At 46.1% G+C, this 27,978-nt stretch overlaps 1 protein-coding gene across 4 annotated transcripts in view; it reads right to left on the bottom strand.

The window, feature by feature from the left end:
- Positions 1-27,978, bottom strand: part of LCORL (ligand dependent nuclear receptor corepressor like) — a 1,174,596-nt gene that overhangs the window by 1,037,995 nt on the left and 108,623 nt on the right. For all 4 annotated transcript variants that reach the window (XM_069631902.1, XM_069631901.1, XM_069631903.1 and 1 more), the window contains exon 2: positions 1,293-1,358. In XM_069631902.1, coding sequence (XP_069488003.1) covers positions 1,293-1,358 — 66 coding nt within the window. The remainder of the gene's footprint in view (positions 1-1,292; positions 1,359-27,978) is intronic.

Raw genomic sequence — 27,978 nt, 5'->3', positions numbered from 1 at the left:
ATCAAAGTCAGTATTTCATAAATGACACTTATAACAAGATTAAAATTAGCCATTGATTGAATGCATTAATTGTATAAGACTGAAATGTTGAGCTTTTTATACGTAAAACGTCATCAATGATGAGCAGCAGACAAATGTAAATAACCACCTGGTTTTGGGAACGCCCGACAGCTTAAGGAGCGGCCTTAGTCCGACTTACCCCCCCACCAGGATGGTCTTTATGCGTAGAATGTGCAAATAATTTTCTTATTCCTGATGTAATCTGCTTACAATATTTTTCACCATTGATGGAATTTCTGGGCACAACAAGAGGCATTCTCAGGCGGCTGGGGTGGACTTTTAACTCGGGCTGAGGTCACGTGACTGGTCAGGTGATCGAGGCTGGGCCCCACCTCCTCCAGGAAGTGGAAGCGAGCTGGCAAGAGTTATGGAAAACTCGCAGTGCCAGTAGTAAAAGGACTCCAAAAACGAACGTTCAGGGCACAGTTCGTATGCACAGCAAACACCATCAGTTGCCCATTTTTGTTAATCCAACTAAATTCTCTCGAAAAACCCCTTGCCTAGTCACTGAGGAGAATGACCATTTTATTACCTTTACAAATAAATGTATTAAAATTACTTAACTTGGGATATCTTTGGAAGCTAAACTGTCGCCAAAAGACAATCACATATTCCTGCCACCCCTTGCTACACTCTGGCTTGGTACAATTATACATTATTCTAGAAAACGACAAGTCAGAAAAAGCCCTTTAAAGTCTGCATGAGAGTACAACACGATAGTGAATTCCCTAGATTTAAAAGAAACGTGTTCCTTAGAAGAAAATTATCAAAATGAATAGGCCAATAAAGCAAGATTTGACTGTGGCCTCAGTAAACACCAAGGGAAAAGTAAACAGTATGCGGGGGTTAGGGGAAGGCTCATTTGGGGATTTAATGTTACAGCTCACTAGACATGCAAGTAGGCACTGAAAACTTACTTGCCCACTTCTTGAAGCACCTACAGTTCAGTTAACTGCATAACAGTGTTGCCTGGTTAGTACTATACTGTAGTACTGGTAATCTGCTGTTCACCAGAACAAACCTTTAATATAACTAATAAAGCAATGCAATGGCAGGGGTGAGCCTAAAAAAGCCAAAACTATGTGATCAATATCAAGCTTCGCCAAACGAAGTTCACAGACATGCTAAAACGGTGAGAAAAAAAATTAAGACCAAGCATGACAGGTATACGAGACAAGTTTGAATGGGCATAACATTTTTCATGCAATCAGTAGAAATTTAAATTCAAATACCGTCAAATAAACTGAGGTCTCTTCGAAGTCCTGGTCCATAAAGCCCTTCTAAAATACTTTCGAAACCTGAAAGACAGAAGATGCAGCATATTAATGAAAGACAGAATGTATTCTCCACAAATGAGTTTGCTTTTACAACATTTAGGAACATATGTTTTATTCATTTGAAAGTTATACTTCACACTACCAACAACTAAAAATCATTCTGATGCCCAACACCCCCCCCAGCAGAGGCCCGCTCCAGGAGGCTTCTAGTGAAAAGCAAGCTAAAAACCTTCACCAGGTTCTTGCATGTTATGCCAAGAGTTTCTGAAGCACATTTTGGAAGCAGAACTTCCACTCTGCAGAATCAGAAAAAAAATCCGCTCTTACAAACTCCTAATCATCAGTTAACAGGAGATGCTCACAAACTACAGACTGGTCTTGGCAAAAACTTTCAAACCAACTGTCTGCATGCAATTGAATACAAAGTCTTTGGTTTAGTGGAAAAGAGCTTTTTAAAATATGAAGCCATCAAGGTTATCATCCTAAATAGAACTAGCATTCACTAAGTCAATAAGCCTGGCTTTGCTCATGGGAGGATAAGAATTTTCGTAAAGTGCCACATGGAAAATATTCCTGCCCTCTACATTGGAAGTGCCAAGCCAATTGGCTTTGACAACACAGTGAATTCCCAATGCACCCACTTCATGTTTTCAACTTGACTGCCAAGTTAATTTGCTCTATAGCCTTGCCTCAATTTCTCCGGGTAGTACACATCACACACGCTCTAGAAATAAAGTTGGACTCCTACATACTGTTGAAGCCATGTTTGTATTGGACACTATTGTTTGCATTGTGTACAGGAAGAAAAAAAAGCAGTCAGAGTCTCGGGAGGATAGCTCAGGGGCAACGTGCTCACTTTGGAAGCAATGCAACAGAGCAACACTGGTTCGATCCCCGGGTCCGCACTTAGAAACCTCTGGTTATTAAGCGCGTTATAAATAACCTATCATATCAAAGGGTTGAATGTGGAGTTTTCATTTTCTGGACAAACGTGAAAATAAACATGGGCACTTAAGTTTGACATAAACAGTGATCTATTCAATATGTTCTGGTGTTTCCATAAGAAGCAGCATTTCGGAGCCCGAAACTTGGAAAAAGTATACATGCCCCCTTAAACTGTCAAAACCTTCTGTCCAACGGGGTCAAAGTTATGAGGCCCGAAAGTTGCATGTCCCCTCACTCAAATTTCTACAGATAACATGTTGCACTCGCCTACAGGAAACAAAAGCAGGAAAAGGATTTGCACGAAACCTTCGTGAGGAGCAGGCATCTGGGCCAACTTCAGTGCTTTGCTTCATTTGGTCAAAGCTCAAGCAGCACATATTTATTAAAATAAACTAGAGAAAAAAATAATAAATAAATTTAAAAAAAACACAAACACTAGAAACATTTTCACTTTGTTTATTTTGTCAGTTAAATCCACAGACCCCAATTTGGAAATGAAAGCTTCAAATTGGATCGACTAAAGAGAAAGTGAATTTGATTGCGGGTACTGGTTCCACCGCATCAGAACAGAGTGCCTTGATTGCAATTTTTCGGTAATGGCTCAGCCAAACACTGGCTCTATTGGATCTGCGGGTCCGCTGCTACCAAAAACAGCATAAAAATACTCATAGAAATGGCCATGTAGGAGTCCCATACTCTGGTCCTAAACTCGTGGTGGGTAAGGAGAGGTTTCGGAGGGATTGAATGTGACCTACTTTTGCAAAGGAAAAATACACAAAAATGACACTGGGAAAAAGTGTACGAGTTGGGATATAGAGGGGTAGTTTAGGATATGCTAGAGACGAGCCCCCCAGCACCCTAACCTCACTGATTAGATCATTTGCGATGTTATCTGTATCAGTATGAGAAACACATGGTGGGGCGAGTTCTAGAAATGCAGCTTACAATTAACTGGTACATTTCTATGGTTGCATAAACCATACCCTCGGCATACTTTCAACTAAAGGGTTTACATCGAATATGCACACATTCATTCTACATTGGAAGAGATTATGCTGTGTGCACACACATCCCCTCCATCCACCCCTTAGAAGCTTTGCAGCTCCTAAGAGAAATAAATTATGCCATCTTCCAAGTACAAATGTTCCCCTATAAAATGAAGGCGAAAATTACATCATTATAATGTAGGGTTATATTACTTGGCATAGCGTAACAGTTTCACACATTAAATGCACATTACCAAGGAGCTGACCAACAAGTAAACCTCAACACGGTCAGGCGTGCCGGACCATTTAAAAGAGGGTGCCAATAAAATAAGTGTTTTAGTTAAGAAGCAATGGGCCAATTAAAAGCACTCTGCATCATGAGAAGATGAGTTATGGACAATGAGCCTTGTCATTATATTGTTTGGCAGCCGTTGGCAAATAAAAGAAGTTCCCCCAACGCCAATTTATTTTTTTAAAAAACACACAAAAACAAACACCCTCGTAGTCTGACATTAGCCACTCGGACCTAGCCACACTATCCGGAGGGGGGGGGGGGGAACAAAAATGTGTCTCGTAAGGATTTCTCTTGGTCTAGATGAAACAATTTGCTTAAAGGCATCCTACACTGTCAGAAACTAATTTAACATGTAGAGCGCCACATCTCCAAATCTTCCAATAACCCAAAGCTTCACAGATCTTCCAAACTCTCAATCAGGGCACCTAATGACCAACCTCTACAAAAGCTTTAAAGTGCAATTTGAAAGGCCTTATATGGCCTTCACCCCTCCTCCCCCACCTCCTCCACCCCCCAAATGAAAGCACTGCCACAGCTAAGGAGAAATATGCCCTTAAATGAAGTAGTTCTAGTCAGAGGTTTGGAATGTCATGAAATGTATTCTTCCATTACAAGGAAACACTTCATTCAGCTCGATAGCTCTCAAATTACCAGAATATTAACTTCTTCCCAACGATGATGCTTTCAACAAATCAAATTCTTACAATTACAAGAACTCCAATAATCACAGTCTACTAATGATGGACTTGAATCAATTTCCTAGTTCAAAGATACCAACTCATAACTGAGAAAGATAGAATATCAAAATCGAAAAGCAGGCAAGTAATACAAGAACTGATGGAAGTATTTTGAAGATACGACGAAAGTACTACAAGAGTTACCTGAATGTGGATTCAGGATTTAGTCCTTGCTCTCCCTCCTTCAAAACTGGCTGGGAGTGCCTTATCCGCAGGTGTGTTGGGAACAAAATGCCAGCCTTCAAAACATAGCTGCCCTTTTCAGAACTTTAATAAAGTTATGGGACTTACGCATCCCCACGTCAACAACAGCACGCCCAGTTATCTTCAGTTCTCTCTTCGCATGCTGGCGGTTGTGATCAAGCATATGTTTTTACTGGGGATGGATGGAGCGCAAGGACTAACCTGAATCACCATAAAGGTAATTTTTCATTCCTATGTCGTCGTCTTCTTCCTTCGCACAAGGTTGGGACCAGACTACAAAGCATTATTAATCATACAAGGGTTAAGGAGACAGCATATACGAGATTCATACAATTGCATTTTAAAGTACCTCTTGGCCAAAAGTAGAATCCTTCCTTGAAGATGCGTCTAGACCATAATTCAAGATGTGTAGCCTAAGTAGCAGCCCTACAAATTTCTGTAACAGGGATGTGCCCAATAAAGGCTATTGATGCTGCCTTGGCTCTTGTGGAATGAGCCTGAAGTCTCTGCGGAGCTGAAAGCCCTTCACGTCATAAGCCTTTGCCATACAGGAGACAATCCACCTGGAAATTTTAGCTTTTGCAGGCTTATTACCAGGCGAAAGGCTACCATAAGTGACAGTTGATTTGGTCCCTTCTAAACACAATTTTAGAGTCCTTGACACATCCAGATTATGTAAAGCCTTCTCTGCCAATTATGAATGGTCGGGGATAAAAGATTGGAAGGAAAATCTCTTCATTTAGATGGAACTCCAATCCTGCGATCCGGGACCACCATTAGCTTTGATATTGCTTCCTTGTGGATGGTTTCCTGGAAGACATGATTTTTAAATTCTGTTCTGATAATTTGAAATCGAGTGAAGATCAGTTGTTCAGGAACCAGGCATACAGGTTCAGTAATTAAGGGGAGGGGTGAAGCACCTACCCCATCTGCGAAGTCAGAATATCTTCCGACACAGGTAGATCTGCACCTGCTGTCCTCACTGAATAGATCCAAACCAAATCTGGCGTGGCCAAAATGAGACAAGGATCATTTTAGAACTACAAGTTGTTTTGAACTGCCGCAATGTCTCGTCTATCAGGTGAACTGGAGGAAACACATACGTCTTGTTCAACCAGTTCAGTGGTAGAGCATGGTGCAAAGAGTGATGCCCCCGTCAGTCTCTCAATGCAGATTGGGGGCAAATGGCATTGTACTGATTGCAAACATGTCCTCAGTGGGTACTCCCTCTTCTGGATAAAGCATCTTCGCAACAGATGCCTTTAGGTCCCACTCCGGTGGAGCAGACACTGGTCTGCTCAGTTTGTCCACCAAGGCGTTTTACTTTCCCTGTTAGAAAAAGATTGTTTTCCATGGGCAAATACCAAATGTCTTCTGCCAGAATACTAAGTGGATGGGAGCAAGCACACCCCCTTGCTAATTTACATAAAACACAGCGGTGGCATTATCCATAACATATTACCACCTTTGCCTGGACTGGGGGATGAAATTACTTTAGAGTATACAAAATTGCTTTCAGCGCCATAAAACGTTTATGTAGTAGTCCTTTCTCTTGTTCTGACCAAATATCGTGTGCTGCCAAATCCTGAAGAATCATTTAAAGGATAGTTCCGGGACTGTTTTTTTTATTGTCCCTACGGTTCGGCCATGTGTTTTTAAGCATAAATCGGTAGATCGTAGAAAACTTTCCTATGGGCCTTACCCGACTTTTCGTCCCTTAACACACTCGAAATCAGCCGCCATTTTCTGATAATCCTATCATTTCCCCCCATCGCCCTGGCTCGCCTGCTTTTGCGGCACTAAATCAAATCCCCCGCCCCTGAAACAGACTTTATCAAAACATTCATATTCCCCGCCTGTATCCGTGACGTGACTGTGCTGCGTAGGCAAACGCGCCCAGGCGTCTTCTACGCGACTCCACACAGAACCTGGAAACCAACACAGATCAGCTCACAACACAGCGCGCCACAATTGGGAATATGAAACTGTACTTTTAAATCAAACCGCAAGATTGTAAATTTGGTAAAGTACATTTATTGGACATCAAATGTTTAGAGAATATTCAGCGATTTGCATTTTTATTTGCTCACGTTCCAAAAAGTTTGTTTTGAGGCACGCAATGTTCCTTTGCTGTACACAGGGTCTTAGATCATCTCACAATACAGCGCCACAATTCGGAATATGGAACTGTGGTTTAAAAGCAAACGGCAAGATTGTCCATTTGGCAAAGTACATTTATTGGACAGCAAATGTTTAGAGAATATTCTGCGATTTGCATTTTTCTTTGCTCTCGATCCAAAATAGTTCGTCTTGAGGCAAGCGATGTTCATGTGCAGTACACAGGGTGTTGGTTTACGATAAAATAAGCTCTTCGGTCGCACTGATAATCGCATAGCTGTTCCAACAACGAGGCACTAGGCCACCACAACGGTCTGTATGTTGCATCTAGCCATTAGTACCGCGTAAGGGCATACTTGTACTTGGCGATCGTCCCATAAAATGGTCAGGGTGCTAACGTTGTTCACGCGGAGAAGCAACTGGCGGTTATAAAAGCCATCCGCCGGTGTCTGGTACTCGTGACACATACAATAATGAAGGATGTACCTGTTTTAAAAACATAAAAAATGAAATTAGTCTCACCATGAGATCTTTATTAAAATTATTCATTTTATATATTAGGTCGGGAAATTATTTCATAGCTAGGACAGTGCAACTGGGTATTATACGTCAAGGGGGGCCTGTAGGATACTGAGACAGTCCCCCAGTGCAGGGGTTGACAGGGAGGCAGTGCAAGTGGAGAGTGGAAGGGCCCAGGACCGAGGTCGCAGACAGTGGACCAGTTGTAGCAGGGGAGAGGGAGAGAGAAAGCAGAAGCAAAGAGGAAGGTTTTGAGGTGCTTCCGTAAAAGGAGATGGTTCTCCTCAAGTGCGCGGTACAAAACAATATGCCACATAGAACGAACAAGTACAACTTAACCCGTCTTTAAAGCTACTGTATAGTAATTAAATTGCGGTATAAACTCATCTAAAGAGTTACTTACATTATATTTGCATTTTCCATTGTGTCTGTGCGTAGGGCAGCCCCGAAATACCACTCCTTCTATGCCGACGTTATTTCTTCTAATGAACGAACATTAAATGGCTTTCGTTTCTGAAATTATATTCATTATCGTTTACGTTATTGCACCACACCCCCAAAAAGAAGTCTTTCGGGATGGTCCCGGCCTGTCAAGGTCAAATAACAATAGAACCTTATACTGAGTCGTGGGCCATTCCGGCACCCGAGCAAAAAAATCAAAGCAGCTGACCTTCACTTTGAATGAGCACACATTCCTAGTTAGCTACATTCAGTGTAAGGCCATCTCACAGGACTTGACATTTACACTCCATCTTTGCATTTTGTCTGCGTGCATTTGCAGCCCCAGAGAACCATAAATACGGAGACATTCTATATTTTTTGAAAAATTATTTATATTACTGTTTGGTTTAATTTAATGCGCAAATGAACAAGGTTGGATAGACACATTGCATGTACATTGAGCAATCACTTTTATTTACACAATACATAGCTACACATATTCAATGGGCCTGCGACATGAGGAGACTCCAGAGCAAAGTCACAGGTGACACCCGGGTGGTTCGCACAACTGCACGGTGAAGGGAGGGGCAACGGTGGAGAGACACATTGCATGTACACTGAGCAATCACTTTTATTTACACATTACATAGATACACATATTCAATGGGCCTGCAACATGAGGAGACTCGAGAGAACAGACAATCAAATTACAATCATTTAAACCGTGATGTGTATTTCTCAATGAGCTCTTCTTTAGGTGGACATGGAACAGAGGCAATGTTGGGTGGCAATGCAGTTGTCCCCTGCACAGGTTCGTTCACAACTCCATGTATGTGCCTATCTAGGACATCAACAATAAGTTTCTCAATAAACTCATATTGCATATCCTGAAACACTGGTTTGATCACCCATTGTTTACTTCTTTTAGTGAAGGCCTTATTGTAGCGAAGCGTCCCTAAAGTTCCGGTCGTCCTACTTTGTTGACGGCCAACATTATGGTTATGTGCCAAGACCGCTAGAAGAGTCCGATTTATCATGCTCTCCATGCCAAAACGCCATCGTTTTGGCCTGTACTTTAGGCACATATTGTGGAACCCCTCCAAATCTCCTGTGTGGCAGAATTCCGTGAGTCCCCTCAAATCTCTGGTTATAGTTTTATCAAATACAATCTTTTCAATGGCTTTGTGAGTGGGTGATGAAGGAATCAACCACTTCTTCTTCCGTGCCTCCTCTGTGGACAAATGGCCATGTTCACAATTGTGGAAATGTTGGTTTGTGGTCCAGCGGTGAACGTTGCTACAGTGTAGCATTACTGACCGCCATTTTTCCAGTAGAATTTCCAACGACCCGCCACATGTTTTTGAGCTCCACCAAAGATGGTTGCTGATTGACTTGGACCACTGTGAAATACCTTGCATATCTTTTTTTTTACCTGCAGCCGACATTTTTTTATTGATTGTTTTTGCAAGATGCCAAACGTCAAATTGGTGATTTATATTTTTGTACTCTTCCCTCATTGTCTTGGCAATTGAAACGTGTCTGTCCGTGGCTATCAGGTCGATCACCATTCCCCGCGATTGTAGTTCTTGCAATGATGCTACAAAGCCAACTTTCTCCATGGCCACTGAGGATGTACTTTGTGACACCTGCACGACCACCGAACTCACAATTTTCTTACTTTCCATGTCCTGAAAGTGGTAGGTGCAGTACTTGGCTGAAAATCCTGGGCTGTCGCACTGTCCATCACCGGCTAGCCTGAACCGTTTGCCTGCGAATGTACTATCAATAGACATTTTTTCCATTCTCCAAGCTTCGCTAATGGCTGGAAATAGATAATCGGTTTGGTATTTGTAGAACTGAGTTTTCGCAATGAAATGGATTCCCACAAACTGAAAGAAAGACTAACTTTTTAAAACTTGAACCACTAAAAAGTACAGCCGCTGCACAAAGTAGATTGCCTGCTGGCAGTTGCCCCAGCATGGGTTGTGCAGACCATGAGAAAGGATGATATTTTGTACAGGAGGCATGTATTTTAAGGTTAGTGCCTCGAATAGCACGAGTCACATTAATCAATGGCTCCCCACATACTTCCCCACCAACCGAATGCCCACATTTCATCCGAATAATAATATCAATCAAACAACTATCGAATACAATGAATTTGGCCTCTTTCCTTATACTGTCACTCTGCATCCCAGCTGGTTCGGCCTGTAACTTTGAGGACATGTCACTCACATGAAAGGTAGAATCTCTGATATCGTCTTCCGCTATGTTCAGTGATATTGATGGTGTTTCATTGTCGTCCACTTCATTCTCTTCCATTGCAACATCTGTTCCTTCTCCGGCGATGGGTGAATAAAACAATTTCTTCAACTTTCTCGCGGCCTTAGTTTTTGCGGGTGTGGATTCTGTGAATTGATCTCCGACTGCATCCGAACTACCAGGAGGACATTCACTATCAATGGCTGGATGTGGTATAGCTCCGTTGTCAATCACTTCATATTCTTCCCATTGGCACAATGCATCTCCAGTCTCAAGTCCCTGCCAAAAGGTTTGACAAGCAACATCTCTCGTTCGCTTCACTGTCTGTGTAGATCTAGTTCGTACACCCACTCGCAACTAGGGGACAGATTGGAAAAGGGATGTTCAGTTTAAACACAACTTACAGTATTGAACTATTAACAGTGACAAACAACATAATATAGTGACCAGGACACTAACCTTCTTTTGCTTTCTTTTCTTTGAAACTTTCTTGCCTCGAACTTCAACATTGGGACGCTGTTGCTCCGACTCGTGTGTGCATGTCTCCACTTCCTCTTGCGCTGCAACGACTATATTTTCATAAGCACATCCATCACGCACTGACGCTCCATCAACTCCCTGAAACGTAGAACTTTCATTAGTATGTATAATAATATTGAAAACACAAAATGTACTTGGGGACCAATACCCACGTACATCTCAATAGCAAAACACGAATGAACACTTTGTGTAGAACATTCAAACGACAATTATTCACGCATTGTTGATCTAGTTAGATGGAACTGTCAAGATCCATACCTCTGGCTCCTCATAGACTTCTATTGATGATATTATTGAAGATGATGCTTCAGTAACTCCCTGAAACACAGTAATTGCATTAGTATGGTTTTCTATTTTGTTAAAAAGAACATACACTTTGTGCAGGCGTCAACGGCTCATCTAAATAGACCTGCACAAATGATCAGTTGTCTAAAATAAATAATGGATATCTAAATATGATTCGATTTGCTCGATCGTTGGAAGTGTCACCACCCAGATATCTGCATCAACTACTAGGGGTGATGTTCTTGTAGAAGAAGCTCTGTCATCTCCCTGAAACATAGTACTTGCGTTAATAAAGAAGGAAGTATAGCGGATGTAATCACGTCATATGATTTCGCTTGATCGAACTGTCAGTATCCATACCTCGAAATGCATAAGAACATCAAGGGACGATGTAACTGCGGTGCACACTTCTGCAAGCTGTTGCGCCGACCCGTAACTGCATGCTCCCCCTTCTTCTTGGACTAATGCTCCATCGACTCCCTGAAACATAGGATTTTCATTAGTAATGAACACAATATTGAAAAAAGAAGACACATAGGAGGGCGACGACAGAAGGACATATCAATGGCTAAAAACGAAAGAAACATTGTGTGTAACAATCACGCTACAAGAATGCAAGATCTGATGATCTCCATCGATGGAACTGTCCGGAAACGTACCTCGAGCATCTGAGTGACATCAACGGTTGTCGTCAATACGTTGGACTCCTCAGCATCTCCCTGAAAGACAGTACTTGCATTATTTTGGATAACAATAATTATAACTGAAAACAAAGACTAGAGGACGAGTACAAGGGTGTACCATTAGGTAAAATAATCACACGATAAATTAAAACTATTGATTTACATGCCTAAAACAAGTCAGTGGCAAAATAGCTAAGTAAGATTACCCGATAGGCGCTTGAAGTGGCTGATGACTGCAATAACGACACGGATGGAGAATCTTCCGCCTTCATATTGAGTAGATACATAAATGGGGAAATTATGGTTAGCTAATGCTACACACTACCGCAAGGCCGAGAGATAAATACGTAAACTTGACTCACCAGTGGAGGGATGTGGACGAATAGAGTGGGAATAGCGGTTGAGAGCAATTTTCGCCTCGCTCGCGGTGTGTTCTTCTTTATTAGCAATGATGTGGAGTACATGTCTGAGCTAAAGTGCCTGCTGCAGATGCGGTATCGATCACCCCTCTTGTCCGCAAAGTCTTCTAGGACTCTACTTTCAAGCTCAGACGGTGGATATCCGCAATATCGGACCCATTCTCTTATCTGATCTATTGTCTTAGGGAAAACATGCATTATAGTACCTTCATATTTATTATGGGTATTCGAAGGGCAACCGCCAATGGAACAGGCAGGCATTGTGGAAAGTTCTGAAAAGTAAAGATCAACAATTCTCTATGAATACCAATGTGTTAAAAAATTAAATGACACATAAAAGGTTCAATGCAAGGTTCGTTTTGGTTCTTGGAACTATACACGTTATTCACATGCGGATAAGTATTTGAATAACTTTAAAAAAATAGAAAGATAATTTGACTAAACTCAGAACATGTGACTAGTTCCTTGCATGTACTGTCTTGAACGAAAAGAAATTGGACGCAAAATGATTATGGTACATGGCCTTACCTTGACGAACAAACAGTTAGATGCAGGGATCAGAGTAGTTTCTTGTCGTAGAACAACAGGTTGCAAACTGACGAGTTTCCTCGAAGTGGTCACGGACGTTCACAGAGACGAAGAGCAGATAACCAGCACCTTCGCGGGTTGACTAGCAAAGCGCAAAGAAGTTCTCATTAGAATATGAAGTGGGTTATAAAGAATTCGAAACAGGGGTGTGTTTGTGAATGAATGACGTGTATATGTCGTGGCATTATGCGGTTTGCAGGGGGCCGTCCAGCGTGAGGGGGGATGCTTGGCAGGAGACACGGGGTCTGGAGGTAGACATGGGAACAACAACCCATGCTCTATAGACCACTTTGAAGTGTACATGGTCTTTGGCACCTCTTGGCCTTTATCGCTCCCCGACAGCTCCACTTGCCAGCACAAGTACCCCGGTGCGAACTGCCTTTGATAGGGCGGGGGTGGGGGGGGGGATTGGGGCGGTGGTCATGCAGACAAGACTCGTTTGCCGCAGGGCCTCACCAAGGAGAGGCCATCTAACTGCATGTAAGAGGCAGGCTGCAGGATCTAGTACATGGAAGGCAGGGGTGTGAGTTTATAAATACCTCACCCTCCCAGGAGAATATATGGGTGCAGTTCACCCTGGAGACCCTGGATGCCTAGGCAGTTAGTCAGCAGCAGGCTGGCCTGTGGTGGCAAGGCGGCACGGGCCAGAGGGGGTCATCTCTGTACCCGGTGCCCAAAAGGATGATTTATTATGATCAACCATATGGATTATTTACCTATAACCATGTTTTGTATCAATAAAATCCAACGGCCTTCCTTTTATTGCCAACGCTTGAACAAAGTGGTGTGGTAAGTATTTTTGGGGGAGGAGGCAAGGCCGGGAGGCTTGATGCCAACCCGCAAAATAACATATGTATGTCTGCTGCATATGGGTTCAAGGGTTATGTGGATTGAAGGTGGGCGGCGGATGCTGGCCGGAGACATGTGGTGTGACAAGACAAGGCACAGGAAGACTATTCAATGGAGACACACTAGATTCATTTAAAAAATCAAAACAACCATTGTTAAAATATATGTTGGGTTTTATTTTAGATCTTAATTTCAATTGAACATAAATAATTGTAAAGTTCCGGTTGCAGCACATCCAGGGAAAATCTGCGGTATTGTCCACTGTCGCTGGGGAAATGTTGTCTAATGGCAAGTACCGCACAGGCAGGTATTACTCTCCGAACGCGGTGTCCGAGCCTCCCGTGAAGCCACCAAGTGAAGCAACGATAGGCCACCAGCCTGTACCACCTGTGAAAATGAAAGATGCAAACTGTATTAAAATGACAAAACTTTCTTATCACTGTCGATTCAGGTAAAAAATGTCATTCTGCTTTGAAAGAAATTCTATCTAGAAAATGCACAATATGGAACCAATTTACATGCATTCGAATGATATGTAGATGTAATTTTTTTATGTGGGAGACGACCATGAAATAGTAGTGGCATCACTGACATCACAACCAGAGTATACTTACTCGTTACTCGGATTACGCGGACGAACAGTGCCGCGAAGTTCGTGCATAAGCACCATCATCATCCTCAACACGGTCCGTGAGAGGCAGGCTTCCCTGAACTCTGGCAGCTCGGTGATGCATTGCGGACTTGGCTCGCCTTCCGAAATGTACGCCAAGCACCCGGAATTTTCACGGCAGCAGCAGCTCTCCTCCTCAGTTGGCATTAGCTCGCACCGATTGCACGTGCACCAGGTGGAGACGCCGTCCATGCGACATGGTCCAGGCTCTTCATCCATTGACTGGTCCTCCCAACTGCCGTCCGAATCCCCATCGTTTTCGCGTGCTTGCCTTTCCAGTAGTTCTTCCTCGGTGTACTCGGGCTCGTACATATACGGCATTATTGTAGCCATTGTGTGGTAAAGAAAGTAAAATAATTTACAGAGATGGTACAGGTGTTCACAATGCCTAGAAGCGGCGAAGGTAGCTGACCAGAGCACAGAAACGAGTCACAGAATACTCAAAGTAACACAGAGAGTAATGGAATCGAAAATCTGCTGCTGTGTGTTGTGAAACGGTGTGTTTATACTTATAGAGGAAAGAGGCGTCCTGCCATTTCCATGGCGACACTTCATTAGCTGAGGCGCAGCGATTGTTGACACGAAACGTGCTTTGGCGTTGGGAAATGAGCGGTACGCGTCTGCTGATGTCAGGCTCAGGGGCGGGGGATTTGATTTAGTGCCGCAAAAGCAGGTGAGCCAGGGCGATGGGGGGAAATGACAGGATTATTAGAAAATGGCGGCTGATTTCGAGTGCGTTAATGGACGAAAAGTCGGGTAAGGTCCATAGGAAAGTTTTCTACGATCTACCGATTTATGCTTAAAAACACATGGCCGAACCGTAGGGACAATAAAAAAAAAATCCCGGAACTATCCTTTAAACTTGATGCAGGTCAGTGTGGAATCCTATCAAGAGATTTTCTGATTTGTTCCACCAAACCAGGGATTCCTGAATGTCAATATGTACCAAAAGTACCCATGCTCTGCGGATCCAATAGTTGGATTTGGCTGCTGGCGAGGTGTAGGAGACCAGATGGAAACAAGATGCTATCAGAACTAGGAGTCTTTGGTACCACCAGTGCTTGATGAACAGAGATTAATGTATTGCCAAAACCATGTCTGGGTCACTGCTCCAATAAACTGAATCCTCTGGGATGGGATTAATTTTGATTTGGCCACACAGTGTTTTGCATGTCAACTGAATCTTCTGCAACACTTCTTCTGGAGACTGGCCCTTTATCATCCAATCGTTTAAGTATGGTTAGAGATGCCGTCTTTTCCAATCGTAAAATCAAAAACGTATAAAAAATTTAAACAAAGCATAAAAAGTTAGAGCGATAACAGTTAGAACACAAGCCATCTTAAAAACGATCATGAATAAGTCCAGCAGTGCTACATTCAAGCATTAGCAATTGTCAGACAATAGCTGCCTTCGCAATTTGAGTGCGTTTTCAATATAAAGATACACATTGGGCGTCGGACAAATCTTGGACTGATAAAAGAAGGCTGAAAGCATTTTGTACATTTCTTACTCCATGAGCATTCAATAAAAGTGGAGTATCGTCCTGAGGGTCATAAAGGCCGGACAAAAGAACATAAAATGCAGTAAGTCATTTACCTGGCTGCTGGAGCATAGGCAGGTCTTTTTCACACTGTTGCTCCCGCTATGATTTGCGAACAATACATTTGTTCAAAAATGGAGGACAACTGCTCTCTTCATCGGGTCCGTGTGCTACTGTACCTAACCCATGGTATTAGAGATGCCGGTGACATTTGTGTGATAACATTGAACGCTTTCATTTTTGACTTCTTTATTCCACCTAGCATCTTCCCTGGCTTTCATGAAATCATTCAACAGCTTCCTTTTTTTCATAATTGTTGGCCACTCGTTCTTTTGGCTGAACTTTTCAAAGTCTGCAAGGAACTGCCCAATCCTGCAGGAGCCTTCTCCTCCGTCACTTCCACCCAGGACCTCTGCTCCGCCCTGGCAGCACACTTCACCACAAAACAATAGACATCCTCTCCTCCCGTCCCCCCACACCACAGCACACACCAGCACCTGTGCCTCCCTTGGCCCCAACTCCACTTCTACTCTCCTCTCGCTCTCCCATCACACCTGATGAGGTCACCAGACAAGTCCGGTCTATGTAGGCCTCATCAAAGCAAATGGACCCTTGCCCTTCTAAAACCATCAAGGACAACATTGACTCCCTCGCACCAGCCTTGACCGACCTTTGCAACCTCTCCTTTTGCACTTGAGCTTTCCTGACTGCTCACGCACTCCCCTGTGCACCCTCTGCTCAAGAAACCCCTCTGCTGACCCTTCCATTCTGTCAAACTACCACTCGATCTCGAACACTCCTTTCCTGGGCAAACTACTGGAGAAGCTGGCTATCTCTCAGCTAAACTTCCACACAGAATCAATCAGTTGTTTCCACAAACATCAGTCTGGCTTTAGAGCATCCAGAGGGACGGAAACTGCTCTTTTGAACACCCGTAAATACCTGTTCTCAAATCTCAACACCAACACTCCCTCTGTTCTTATTCTCCCTGATCTCTCCTCCGCCTTTGACCCGGTTAACCACAACATCCTGATCTCACGGCTTTGTGATACTCTGGGAATAACAGGTCAGGCTCTGGCTTGGTTAACCTCTTTTCTCTCCAACTGCCCATCCCAGTTCGAACTTGGTGCTTTTCTCTCGACTATCACCCTCTCAACCTGCGGCATTCCCCAGGGCTGTAACCTATCCCTCTGGTTCTTCAACGCCTACATGGCTACCCTGTCAAGTGTGATTGCCACTTTCACCTCTAAATTCTAGTGTTATGCAGATGACACCTAACTATCCTCAGGCTACCCTCAGCCGCCTCCCGACTGTCTGCTAGTCAGTCATGGTGTGCTGCAAACGACCTTTGTCTCAATGCCAGTAAAACAGATTATTCGCATTGGGATCCCTGCTCCTGCTTTCCCCCTCTCACTCCGGCCGGCCTCCCTTGGTCCATGGCCACCCCACCTGTGAGGCCAAAAACCTTGGGGTCATCTTCGACTCCACTCTCTCCTTCTCCTCTCACATTTGACATCTCAAAAAAGTCCATCAACTACACCTCCTTAGAGGCACTCAACCTTTTCTTACTTTCCCCCAGCGGCTCATTGTCTCCAGAGCCCTGGTTCTCTCTAGGCTTGACCACTGCAACATCCTCTTTCCTCAACCTGCCTGCTTCTGCCCTGCACCCTCTGCAACTCATCCAGAACAGAACCATAAGACTTATCCTTGGCCTCCAGCCCAGGGACCACATCTCTCCGGCACTGAAATCCCTTCACTGGCTCCCCATGTCTGCAAGGATCAAATTCAAGAACCTCTGCATTGTCCACAAGGCTTTCTTGGGCCTTAGACCTACTTACCTTCAACGTTGCCTTCCTAAATAATGTCCCTCTCGAGCCCTCCACTCATCTACCTCCAACCTGTGAGAGCTGGTTCTCCAAGCAGAGATTTGGAGGGAGATCCCTTTCCTCAGCCGGCGCCTCCCTCTGGAAAAATCTCCCTGCCACCCACCGTCTTGAGTCTGAAATTTTAAGTTCCGGAAACTCCTCAAGATCTTCCTTTGCTCACCCTACCCTGCTAATCTAGTTCGCTGCTCTTCCTTCTTTCCCTCATTTCCAAACAGCCTACTAGCTGGTCGTCTGGCGTACCTCAGTCTCACAGGTCCCAGACACCCCTGCCAGTCCTTTCTGCACTTGCCCCAGGGCCCTGTACACTACCCCCTCACTGCACTTGTAATAAATCAGAGCTTCTCTTTCTCTGCACTTCACCAGTATCTACCGACTAGGTGCACTTGGTCCCCTGGCCCTCCCTTCCCTGCCTGCACTTGCACGATCTGTATACAGCCCTGCCTGAAGATCACTGTCTGTTCTCCCTTGCCTTCATCCCTTATTGTGCACTTGAAAAAACCGCAGACTGACCACCAGGCCAATTTGTTCTATCTAAACTGTTACATGTATCATATTCACTTAATCTGGCTGTGAAGACCGTTATCGTCTCATAAATTCAAGGGCTCTGAGCAACTGTCCTCTCCAGCCCCCCAGCCGCCGCCCTCCCACACCCCCCCCCCCCCCCCCCCCATGTTCCCAACCTCCTTGAGCGCTTTGAAACACATAACCAAGGCAGATTTATTATAATTTATGCAGGGCAGAATTAATATAATTTAGCCAGAATAATGAGCTGCTTACATTTGAAAACAATGACCTGCACCAAACTTTGAGCAAGGGGTGGGGTTTTTCCCCACAAATGAAGCCAGTAAATTAGTGGTTGCACAGCTATAAGATCTTCAATATAGTTCATGCTACATTCCTCATGCAACAAATACCCAAACAATCCCCGATGGACACCCATCATTTTCCTCAGAAACGTCTTTTCAGTAACCTGGGCCACATTAGTGAAAGGACCCCATACAGCACCTCCAAACATTAAAACAGATTCTGAATTAGCAGAGTAAATCAGAGTGTGGTCCAGTGATAGGCCACCTAGACGTCCACCATCTCAAAATGGAACCATTTATTTGGGAAGCATTTACGTGCAATCCACCTTAAATCACGATAAATTGTTACACCTAGGCAACAAAAGGAATTTACCCACTCCAATCTTTCCTCGTTAATAACGTTTGTTAGAGTGGTTTACTGGGGCCAATACACCTCACTTTTGACTTCCTTACAGTGATTTTCAAATCTGTGTTCCATATAGTCTTTAAATCCAATTACTAATGTTTGGAGAGCGTGTTTGGTTTTGGCTAGCAAGACTTATCAGCATATACAAGTACACACATTTTTTTGTTTTGGCCTGCAGTTTTGGAAACATCACACGTCAAAGTGGGTAATGTGGTTGGCAAAGAGATAATACCCCTGCCTTGCTTCTTGGAAAATGCAGAATGCTTGTGCCATTTTACCTTGCTTTCCCATCCTTACTCTGGCCGATAAATTAGAGTGCGATTCAACTAACATCGGTAGGATCTCGCTTGGCATGCCGAGCTCATGTAGAGTTCCCCAAAGCTGCCCAGGATTAATGCAGTCAACGGTCCATAAACTTCAGGTATACAGTGGTTTTGTAACCATGCACATATTTAGCTAGGATTAGGCATATAAATGTAGTAGTTGGCTCTGTGGTGGCCATACCATCCTGGAAACCGAACTGATAAGAATCTGGTTTCCCGATATCCATTCCTTCCATAATCTTTCCATGAAGTGCCTGTCCAAAGCATTTAGCAGAAGTATCATTTAAAAAGACTGGACAGTAAGCTACAGGGTCAGATCTGTCTTGTTTAAAAATGGGTACTATAATTGCCTCTTTGCAGGAGGCTGGTACAGCCTTTTGGCATACAAATTGCAGGAAATATTACAGTTACTGTAGGTACCCACACCATCTCAGGTTTAAATAACTCAATTGGGATGGAGTCTGGTCCTGCCAATTTACCATTTGCCATCCCCATAAGGGCTTTAGATACTTCCGTTATGAAGCTTGATAGACGACTGCCTGAATATCTGGCTAGGTGATCCAGCTCCTTAGCATCTGGACTATTATGCAAAGTGGAAAAGTGCTTTATCCATCTGGACAACCCCCCAACCCCCTCCAATCGCTACAATCATCCAGAGGTTTGTTAACCATTTTAAGAACAGTGCGATCGCCCTCCAGTATGCCCTCTTTCTGGAACCAATTCTATTGCCCCCAATGAGAGATGATTTTGGGAGCACAGTTGTGTAGCAGGAAGTGCCAAGGAGTAACCCAGACGTATGATGTTCTGTACCCAATCCTCTTGCATGTTTTCCCACTGCTATAGGAATTCTGCAATCCTTCCTGCTACCAGGGAAGTATGTTACTTGATGTAGATCAGAGCAGATGGTATGAACATCCCCCAGATGGATGTCAGACTTTTTTTTATCGTGTGATGCCGATGTTGAAGGTGTACCACTTGCTTTACCTTTGGTTTGTACCTCATCTTCAAAGAAAAGTAATAAGGATTTGTTGTACATGAAGATGCATTACTACTTGTTGTACGCTTTAAACAACCTGAAATTGATGGGAAGCTTGTCTCAACAAAATAGAATAAGGATTTAGCTGCAGTTACACTTGCCTTGCACTTTTGGAAAACCTCTTCAGTTGAGGGATCAAGCACCTTCTCTTGAATGTCCTCGTGCAGGGAAATAGAGGTCATTAGCTTCAAGAATTGCTGGACTTGCAGGTAGGCTGCTTTGTCTATTATCCTGAAGAGAAAGGGGACTGTGGTGATGGGTCTGCAGTTGCCTGGTGCTGTTGAGTCTAGGGACAGTTTAAGAGGGGGCGGACCCATGCTTCCTTGAGGCATGCAAGGACAGTGCCAGTTGAAAAGGAGGCGTTGATAAAGGCAGTGAGGAAGGGTGCAAGTGTGGGGGTGCATTCTAGATTAGAGTAGCTGGGCAGATGTAGCCTTTACAGTTCGACGGTTTGATATAATTCCTGAGTGCTATGACTTCTGGTTCAGTGACTTCTCTGAAGGAGAATAGGGGTGAATTATCAGACATGTCAGTGGGGATGTGGGGCGCTTGGTGGTTAAGTGATTGTTGGTTGGTTTGGATTTTAGTATGTAGTAGGTCGAGTTTGTTGAGCATGGCATCTTGGATACTTTTGCACCAGGCCTCATCATTAGCGATTAGTTGAGGGGGTGGGGTAGGAGTTTCTTGCTCCCTGAATATGGAGAGAACGTCTTTATTGTTGGAGCGTGCTGAGTCTATCCTGGTATTGAAAGAGGTGGCTTTGGCTTGGATGGCGGTTTTGAATTCTTTTACCAATTTGTTGAATTCCATTCTGGTGGAGTCACAGGGGTTAGCTTTTCATGTGGAGAGTGCTACCCTTTTTTTTAAAAAAACTAACCAAAAATAAAAATCAGAGTGCGAGGAGATCGTGGGTGAACCAGACATTGAATGAAGTGCTTGGTAAGTTTGGCTTTTCTGAGAGTGAGGGGCGATGGTGTCCATCGCTTGGGTGATGATGGTATTAAAGGTTTGAATAACAGATACGCTGTCAATCAAAAAAGGGAGGTCTTAGGGCAGGAACTGTAAGGTGGGGAGCAAATCTTTCTTTGGTCAGTTGCCAAGCGCTTCTGGTAGAGGCTGGCGGGGAGGCTGGGTCAGTGGTTTTGGCCCTGGCGACGTCAAAGAGGATGACATGGTGGTCTGTCCAAGAAAAGGGTTTGTTAGCCTTGATGTTGACTTAACAGTTGTGATGTGTTATCCAGTCAATGGTGCGGCAATGGATTTCGGTAGGGTCTGAGATAACTTGTTGGAACCCTATGGTCCCCAATGCTTTGTTAAGAGATTTGGCTGCTGGATCTTTCTGGTCATTTAGGCCAAGGTTGAAGTCACCTAGGATAATGGCCTGTGTGGATTTCTATAGTTTCTGTTAGGAGGCGAGTCAGGGCAGCTTGGAAGTCTGTAGCTGGACCCGGTGGGCAATAGAGAGTAATGGTGCAATTTGGGGAGGGGTTGAGTTTAATGAGTAGGTGGTCACTGTTCTCAGGTGTCATTTCCATCTTTCTGATAGGGATCGACTCTTTAGCTAGGAGTGCGACTCTGCCGCCTTTACAGGTGAGCTGATCCTGTCTAAAGACGTTGTAGCAGGGGGGTGGGGTCTGAGGAGGGGTGGGTGGGAGGGGGGAATGGCAAGTGATAGTGAATGGCCAGAAGCTTCGTGGAGCCAGGTTTCACTAATCGCAAGAAGATCGAGATTATTGGTGGCTATAAGAACTTGAATGTCAAGGGCGCGCGCCTCAGTTGTAGTGAACATTAGTATGGGACTTCTGCCTGTGTCTCCTATGCTTTGCTTCTTGCCTAACACAGCTGAAAGTGATGGTACTGTCCCTTTGCCATTTGATCCTAAGGCTGCGGGCATCACTGAAGACTGCGTTGATAAGTTCCTAGCACATATTTTTTATAAAGGACCTTTTTTTGTTGACCATAAAAACGGAAAAAAAGCCAAAAACAAAAAATTCACACAGGTCCTTAACCTTGTAAGTGCCTTGGGATTACTTCCAGGTTGCCAAGGACAAGATAACTCGTCCTTTTAGGCACTGTGCAAAGCAGGGATCACACAAAACTGTAATCCAACCCCCAAGTTAGGTGAGGGGGAGGTCCCTCCTCACTGCCCGGGGGCTGGATTACCTTCAGTTTAACGTTGACTGCATGTCGACGTGAAAGTAATTTCACAGCGGCAGCCATTTTGGGCTGCCGCGGTGAAAGAGAAGGAGAGTGCCCTTTTCCCTCGATCTCCAGCTGTATTTCAAGCCGGAGATCGAGGGAGGTGTCATTGGAAAGGAGAGATTCTCCCCTTTCCAACGACACCTTTTGTGAAAGCATTGCACTCCACCCAGTCAAACGCTTTTTAAGCGTCTAGGGCCATGAGGAGAGCGGGGACCCCTTCTTGCATACTTTCTCCATCAAGTGCACTATCCTTCGGACATTCTCCCCGGTCTGCCGGCCCCTAATGAAACCTGACTGATCAGCCTAGGAAGGATTCGGTCGAGCCTGGTTGCCAGAATTTTGGTGTGTACTTTCGAGTCTACATTGGTCAGAGTGATTGGGCGATAGGATCCGTACTCATGGGGTCCTTGCCTTTCTTGGGAGAAAGAACGATCCTCGCTTCCTCCATGGTCCTGGTGATGCCCCCCCACCCCTCATCTATGGCGAACTGATATAATTTGGTAAGGTGGGGTATTAGCGTTCCCCCGAGGGTCTTGTAAACTCTGCTATGAACCCGTCTGGGTCCAGGGATTTGTTGATGGGTAGCACTGTTATTGCTGGTCGGACCTCTACAGCGGTTATGTTCTGCTCTAGGGTGTTCACATCTTCCGTGATTCGCGCCAGGTCTACTTTATGCAAATAGCGTTTCTGGCAGGCTAAATTGGGATTGTCTGACCTGTAGAGTCTAGAGGAGAATTGGACGAATTCTCCCTCAATGTCGTTATTGTCAGTACAGGGCCTCATTTTTAGAATGGTTTTGTCTCTTTCTTGCATCTTGAACAGTCTGGCCAGGATACGGTTGGCTTTGTTCGCCTTAATCTTACGGACAATAGGTTCCTTCACGCCGCCCTGGTTTTAATAAAGTCTAGTTGCCCCCTGGTGGCCTAGTACTCCCTTTTAGTTTCTGCAGTCAGGGCTGTTCCCATCTTGGCCATCACCTCCTTCAGTTATGCTTCGAGCCGGTTCTCTTGCAGCCTCAGCTCCCTGTCTCTTCTTGCTTTAATAGCGATAATTTGGCCTCTTACTGTCGCTTTAAAAGGTGTCCCATCTAGTCTGCGCAGCAGTGTCCTCCGCCTTATTGGTGTCAAAGAATACCTGAAATCGCTCCTCGATTTCTAGGACTAGTGTCTCATCTTTGAAGGGAGAAGCCGGGTATCGCCACCTCCAGAGTCCGGTAGGCCGTAGCTTTCGCGTCAAGCTTAGGGTGATGGGAGGGTGATCTGAGAGTATAATAGCCCCGATTGAGATTCCTGCAGTGTGACCCCGTAGGCTCCTTGATAACCATGGTGCAACCCTCCTCATCTCCCGCCAGGCATCTACCAAGGCCAGGTCTTGAATTCTACGCTTGAGCTCACCTGAGGGTCCCCATTGTGTCCCCTGTAAGATCATACTCCTGTCCTTAGCAAGGTCCCATGCAATATTAAAATCCCTGGTTTAGAGGATTGACATATTTCCCAATTTTTCAAGTTTGTCCAACACTTTTTGAACAAATGCATCTTGGTGGGAGTTGGGGGGAGTACACTGTTGCTACTGTGTAGTTTTCCCCTCTCCCCATCAGGGCTACTGCTAGGTATCTCCCCTGAACGTCCGCATCCATTCCCTTCGGTACAGATCCAGCCTGTTTTTGAGGGCCACCAGTAACCCCCCCGAACCCCTTCTTGGTTGGATTGCCCCCAAAACATGATTCTATTTCTATCTCAAGTATGGGCGTACGTTTCTGGCAGAGTTATTAAATCTGGAAGCTCCATTCGTGGGTAGCTCTACTTTTTTCTTTTTGACTGGTGGGTTTATGTTTAGCGATATTATGAGTGTTACTAGTTCCCATTTCCACCCGAGTGCACTTTTTCTAGTTGTGAAGTCGCCTTGCTAGGTCATTGGCCACCCCTTTGCTCTGACCAGTCTTTCTGTTTCGATTCCCCCTCTATGCGGCTTCCGTCTCCCAGCATCCGACCTCTCTCCAAACCCCACCCCACACACCCCCAACTTGGGGGGGGGGCGAATTCAGCTGGCCTCTATCCCCCCTCGAATTCATATCTCGAGAGTTGAATCCTTGACTGACCCCAATGGGACCCCCTCAGAGATTGCATCTAAGCATTAATGAGATACCTGACCATTAACTTGACTTGCACCCTCCCCAAACGAGCTGTTGAAGTATATGCGCCAGTGTCGATGCCTTTTCAGGCTGGAGCTATGTTGGGGACTTGCCCAAGCTCTGGTGTTCTCCTGTTGACGAGTCTCTAAAGGTAACTGAAGATCCCCCTTTTTGGGCTTCTTAGGTCTTACTGTGGACCATTCCCAGGGTCTGTGGTTATTTTGTCAGGAAGCAGGTGGATCGGTTGGAGCTTGATGTTCCTCTTCGATGCCCAGTAGGGCTGCTCCTTGGTCATAAGTCGCAATTTTGTTGTGTTTCCCCTGCCAGTCAAAGAGCAGCCAGAAAGGGCATATCCATCTGTAACACTTCTCGATTTCTCAGAAAGGCCATCTCTTAAGGAGGGTTTATTGACGCAGGTCTTAGAAGGATATGTGTGCGCCATTATGGGTAAACTCTTCCGTCTTCCTTACTTTGCAGAGTATGCTTTCCTTGGTCAAGTAGTCCTGCATGGCGACGAGGACATCCCTCGGTCTCGATCCTGGGTCTTGTCTGCAGGGCCCCACTCTATGGATTCTATCAAATGTTATCGCCAGCTCAGTCCCCTGCTCCAGGAGAGCACGGAAGATGTTTCTAAAGACCTCCGCTAGATCTCAATCTTGGGTGTCCTCCGAGAGGCGTTTGATAAGGCTATTGGACCTCTGGGGTCTGTTTTCTAGGTCATGTAATTTGAGATTATGGGTGGCAGTTGCTAGGGTCTCCAACAGTGCATCTCATCTTCTCGCATCCTCTGTTTTTCCTAAATCGTCCTTTTGTTCCCATCTACTCTCTCCTCCATTTTATTGATGTCCTTCTTGATTTCTTGGAGTCCTCTGCCAGTTCTCCCCTTATGCTGTCCGTTTTTGGACTGTGGTGGTTTGTGTTATGGCCGGTCAGCTTTTTGCTGCATGGTGTCTTCCCCTCGGTCTAGGGGGAAGTCAATTGCGTGGGAGGTCCGGGTCTTTGCCCCACATCTTGGGAAGAGCTGGATCTGTTTTCGTGCCCTGCCTGGGCTGGGGAGTGGGTGGTGGGAGGAATAGGATTTGCTTTCTGTTCGTGCCTTGTACGTCACTGATTTTTATGCTCCTGGAACTGGGGTCCTGGGAGTTAGCCAGGGGCTGGGCTGGAGTGTGTGGAGCAGGGGACCGAGGGTGTCCCCCCCCCTCTGTGCAGCCCTGAGCGAGGATGGCCTCCTCGGGCGGTGTTGTTGCAGGGTCTCGGTAGGTACCTCTGTTGGAAGTTTGTGTCCTGTGGTCCACACTGGGCACCCGGTTGGTGCTTATTCCCACACGGGGCTGCCGGATCTGCGGGGTGGGCTAGGTCATTCTGTCCCATGTGCTGCAGCCCAGCCGGAGCTCCCATGGCTGGATGCTCAAATTGGGTCCCCTGGGGACTCCGGTGTCCGCTCTCCTGGTTGGTGCTTTAACTTGTTAGAGTTCAGCTGCTTTTGTGACTTTTTTGTGAGGCTTTGGACTGGCCTGCTTATCGTCTTATCATTTTTTCTTGCGGGGGAGCCCCCCCGAGTATCCTCCACTATAAATCGATCGGGACCCGCAGTCCTATACTGGGCCAGCTGGGGCATGCAGCGTATGTGATGGTGGTTGAGCCCCTCGAGTTGGTGCTGGCCGTACCCCCTCTCCCGGCTATAACAGTTAAATGTGGATGGTCACGCGGGCTGGGCACTTGCTTACTGTTGCGAGATTTGAGGCAGCGCCCTCGCAGATCTTCTCCTGCCCGATTTACTAATAGTGGGCAGCCTCACGTTCCTCAAATCCGCTTCTCCTGGGCTTGGGAGGCCTCCTCTCCAGCTGTAGCCGCCATTCTGTACCTCCAGGTATGCAGGGGGGGGGGGGGCCGGCACAGATGTGGAGCCAGTCAGAAGCCCGGCTTTGTCCCATATCTCCCCTTATCTTGCCGCTGCTCACCACTGCGCCCCCTGTGTTTCTTGCGGCCCGCTGTCTGTTTCTGAATTTGGCCTCGCCACTGCTCACACTGAGCTCTGAACCACGTGTCAGCCAGTGCAGGGTACACCTCTCGCATTGAGCCCCGTGGGTGCGTCGGGTTCCCGCAGGGTCTGCCACACGTTTCCCACTGCTGGGGGTTGCAGCACTCGCCGATTGGCAGTTGTGGCGTTGCCCCGTAAGGGCTGCGCACGCGGCGGCGTGACGTTGCACGTCGCCGCGTGCAGCGTTAATAAACGGGGCGTTCCCGGAAGCCACAAAGCGACCGGGGAGCGTGTGTGTGAGCTCTGTCGGGTTGGGGGCTCACGGGCACGCATGGGGGGGCCAAGGACAAACCCCCAACAGTGGCGACGAGTGGTGACGGATGCCCGGGCCCGGCGGTGAAAGGCTTCCGGAATTTTTCTTACGATCGGAACGTTCACGGACGTTTCGTTTCACGCCGTGGCTGCAGACCGCACACGCGGCTGGCGGCCATTTTGAACACGAGGCCGCGGAACTTCTCGGAGCTCCGGTTCGGGACGAGAAGGTGATCCAGGTCTAATTTTTGGATTTCATGGTTGCTAATTGCATGACCTGCACGCCCATACTCATCATATTTTGGGACTGTTACGTCGAGTGAAAGCCAGGATTAGGACTACTATGGCAGGGCCTGCTTAGTCCAGTCCACCCACATGGCTTAATTTTTGGGACCTCTACATTGCGGTGCATTGCTGCAAGGTGGCAGCAAGGCACTTCCTCGCCCCCTTCATCATCAGGACACTTTTCTTGATCCTCTTCATCATCACGAGGTGGTGGTGGTTGGTGCTCCATCTTCTATTGGTCCTCTTCATCATCACAAGGTGGTGGCCGGTGGTGTTTTTTTTTTGTGTGTATGACTCTTGGCTGGTGCTCAAGGAAGGGGACACACGTCACTGTCTTCTCCGCTCTACAATTCAAAACCCGTGCTGTGCTTGGCATGGGGGTGCATCCATCTGCATGGTGATGGTGGGAATCTGAGTTGCGGCCCCAGGACTTGTGGTGGGGGTGCCTGTGCGCTCAGTCCCATGTCCGACAGCGACCAGGACGGTGACACCGCGGATCCTGTGGAAGACTCTCAGGACGAAGATCAGGCGGCCCAGCCTGCAGCACCGCAACCGCTGCCACCGGGGAATCAGGCGCCTGCACCACAGGCACCACTAGGGGCGCAGCCTGCCGCTCCACAAGGGGCTCCCATCATGGCTCAAGCGAGAGCCCAGGACGCCCTACAACCGATACCAGAATTTGATCCCACAGGCCCCCGTCTAGCCTGGGGCCCCGATGGAAGAGGTGGGTGGCCCGCCTGGACATGTACTTCAGGGCTGCTCGGGTGGACGATGATGACAGCATGGTGGCCACCATGCTGTACTCGGCGGGAGCCGCGGTTCAGGAGATCTTCGAGTCGCTGACTCCGGTTGACCAGACCTATGGTGAGGCCAAAGCGGCTCTCCTTGCACACTTCCTTCCACTCGCCAACGTGGACTTTGAGAGATTTGTAATGCTGTCGGCCGAACAAAAGGATGATCAGACCCTGGACACTTTTTACGGTCGCCTGCGCCGCCTTTCCCAAGGGTGTGCGTGGGGGGACGCGGATGATATGATACGAACAATGCTGATCCAAGCATGCTCCTCCGGCAAACTGAGGAGACAGGTCCTCAGAGAGCCAGGAATCACTCTGCCCCGCATACTGGAACTGGGTCGATGTCACGAAGTGGCCGAGGCACGGGCAAACAAAATGGAGGCGGGATCACGCTCGA

This window comes from Ambystoma mexicanum, chromosome 6q, assembly GCF_040938575.1.
Source record: "Ambystoma mexicanum isolate Mex_15411 chromosome 6q, UKY_AmexF1_1, whole genome shotgun sequence".
NCBI classification, from domain to species: Eukaryota; Metazoa; Chordata; class Amphibia; order Caudata; family Ambystomatidae; genus Ambystoma; species Ambystoma mexicanum.
Note: the sequence above shows the minus strand (reverse complement) of the source record. Positions and strands in the feature narration are given on the sequence as shown.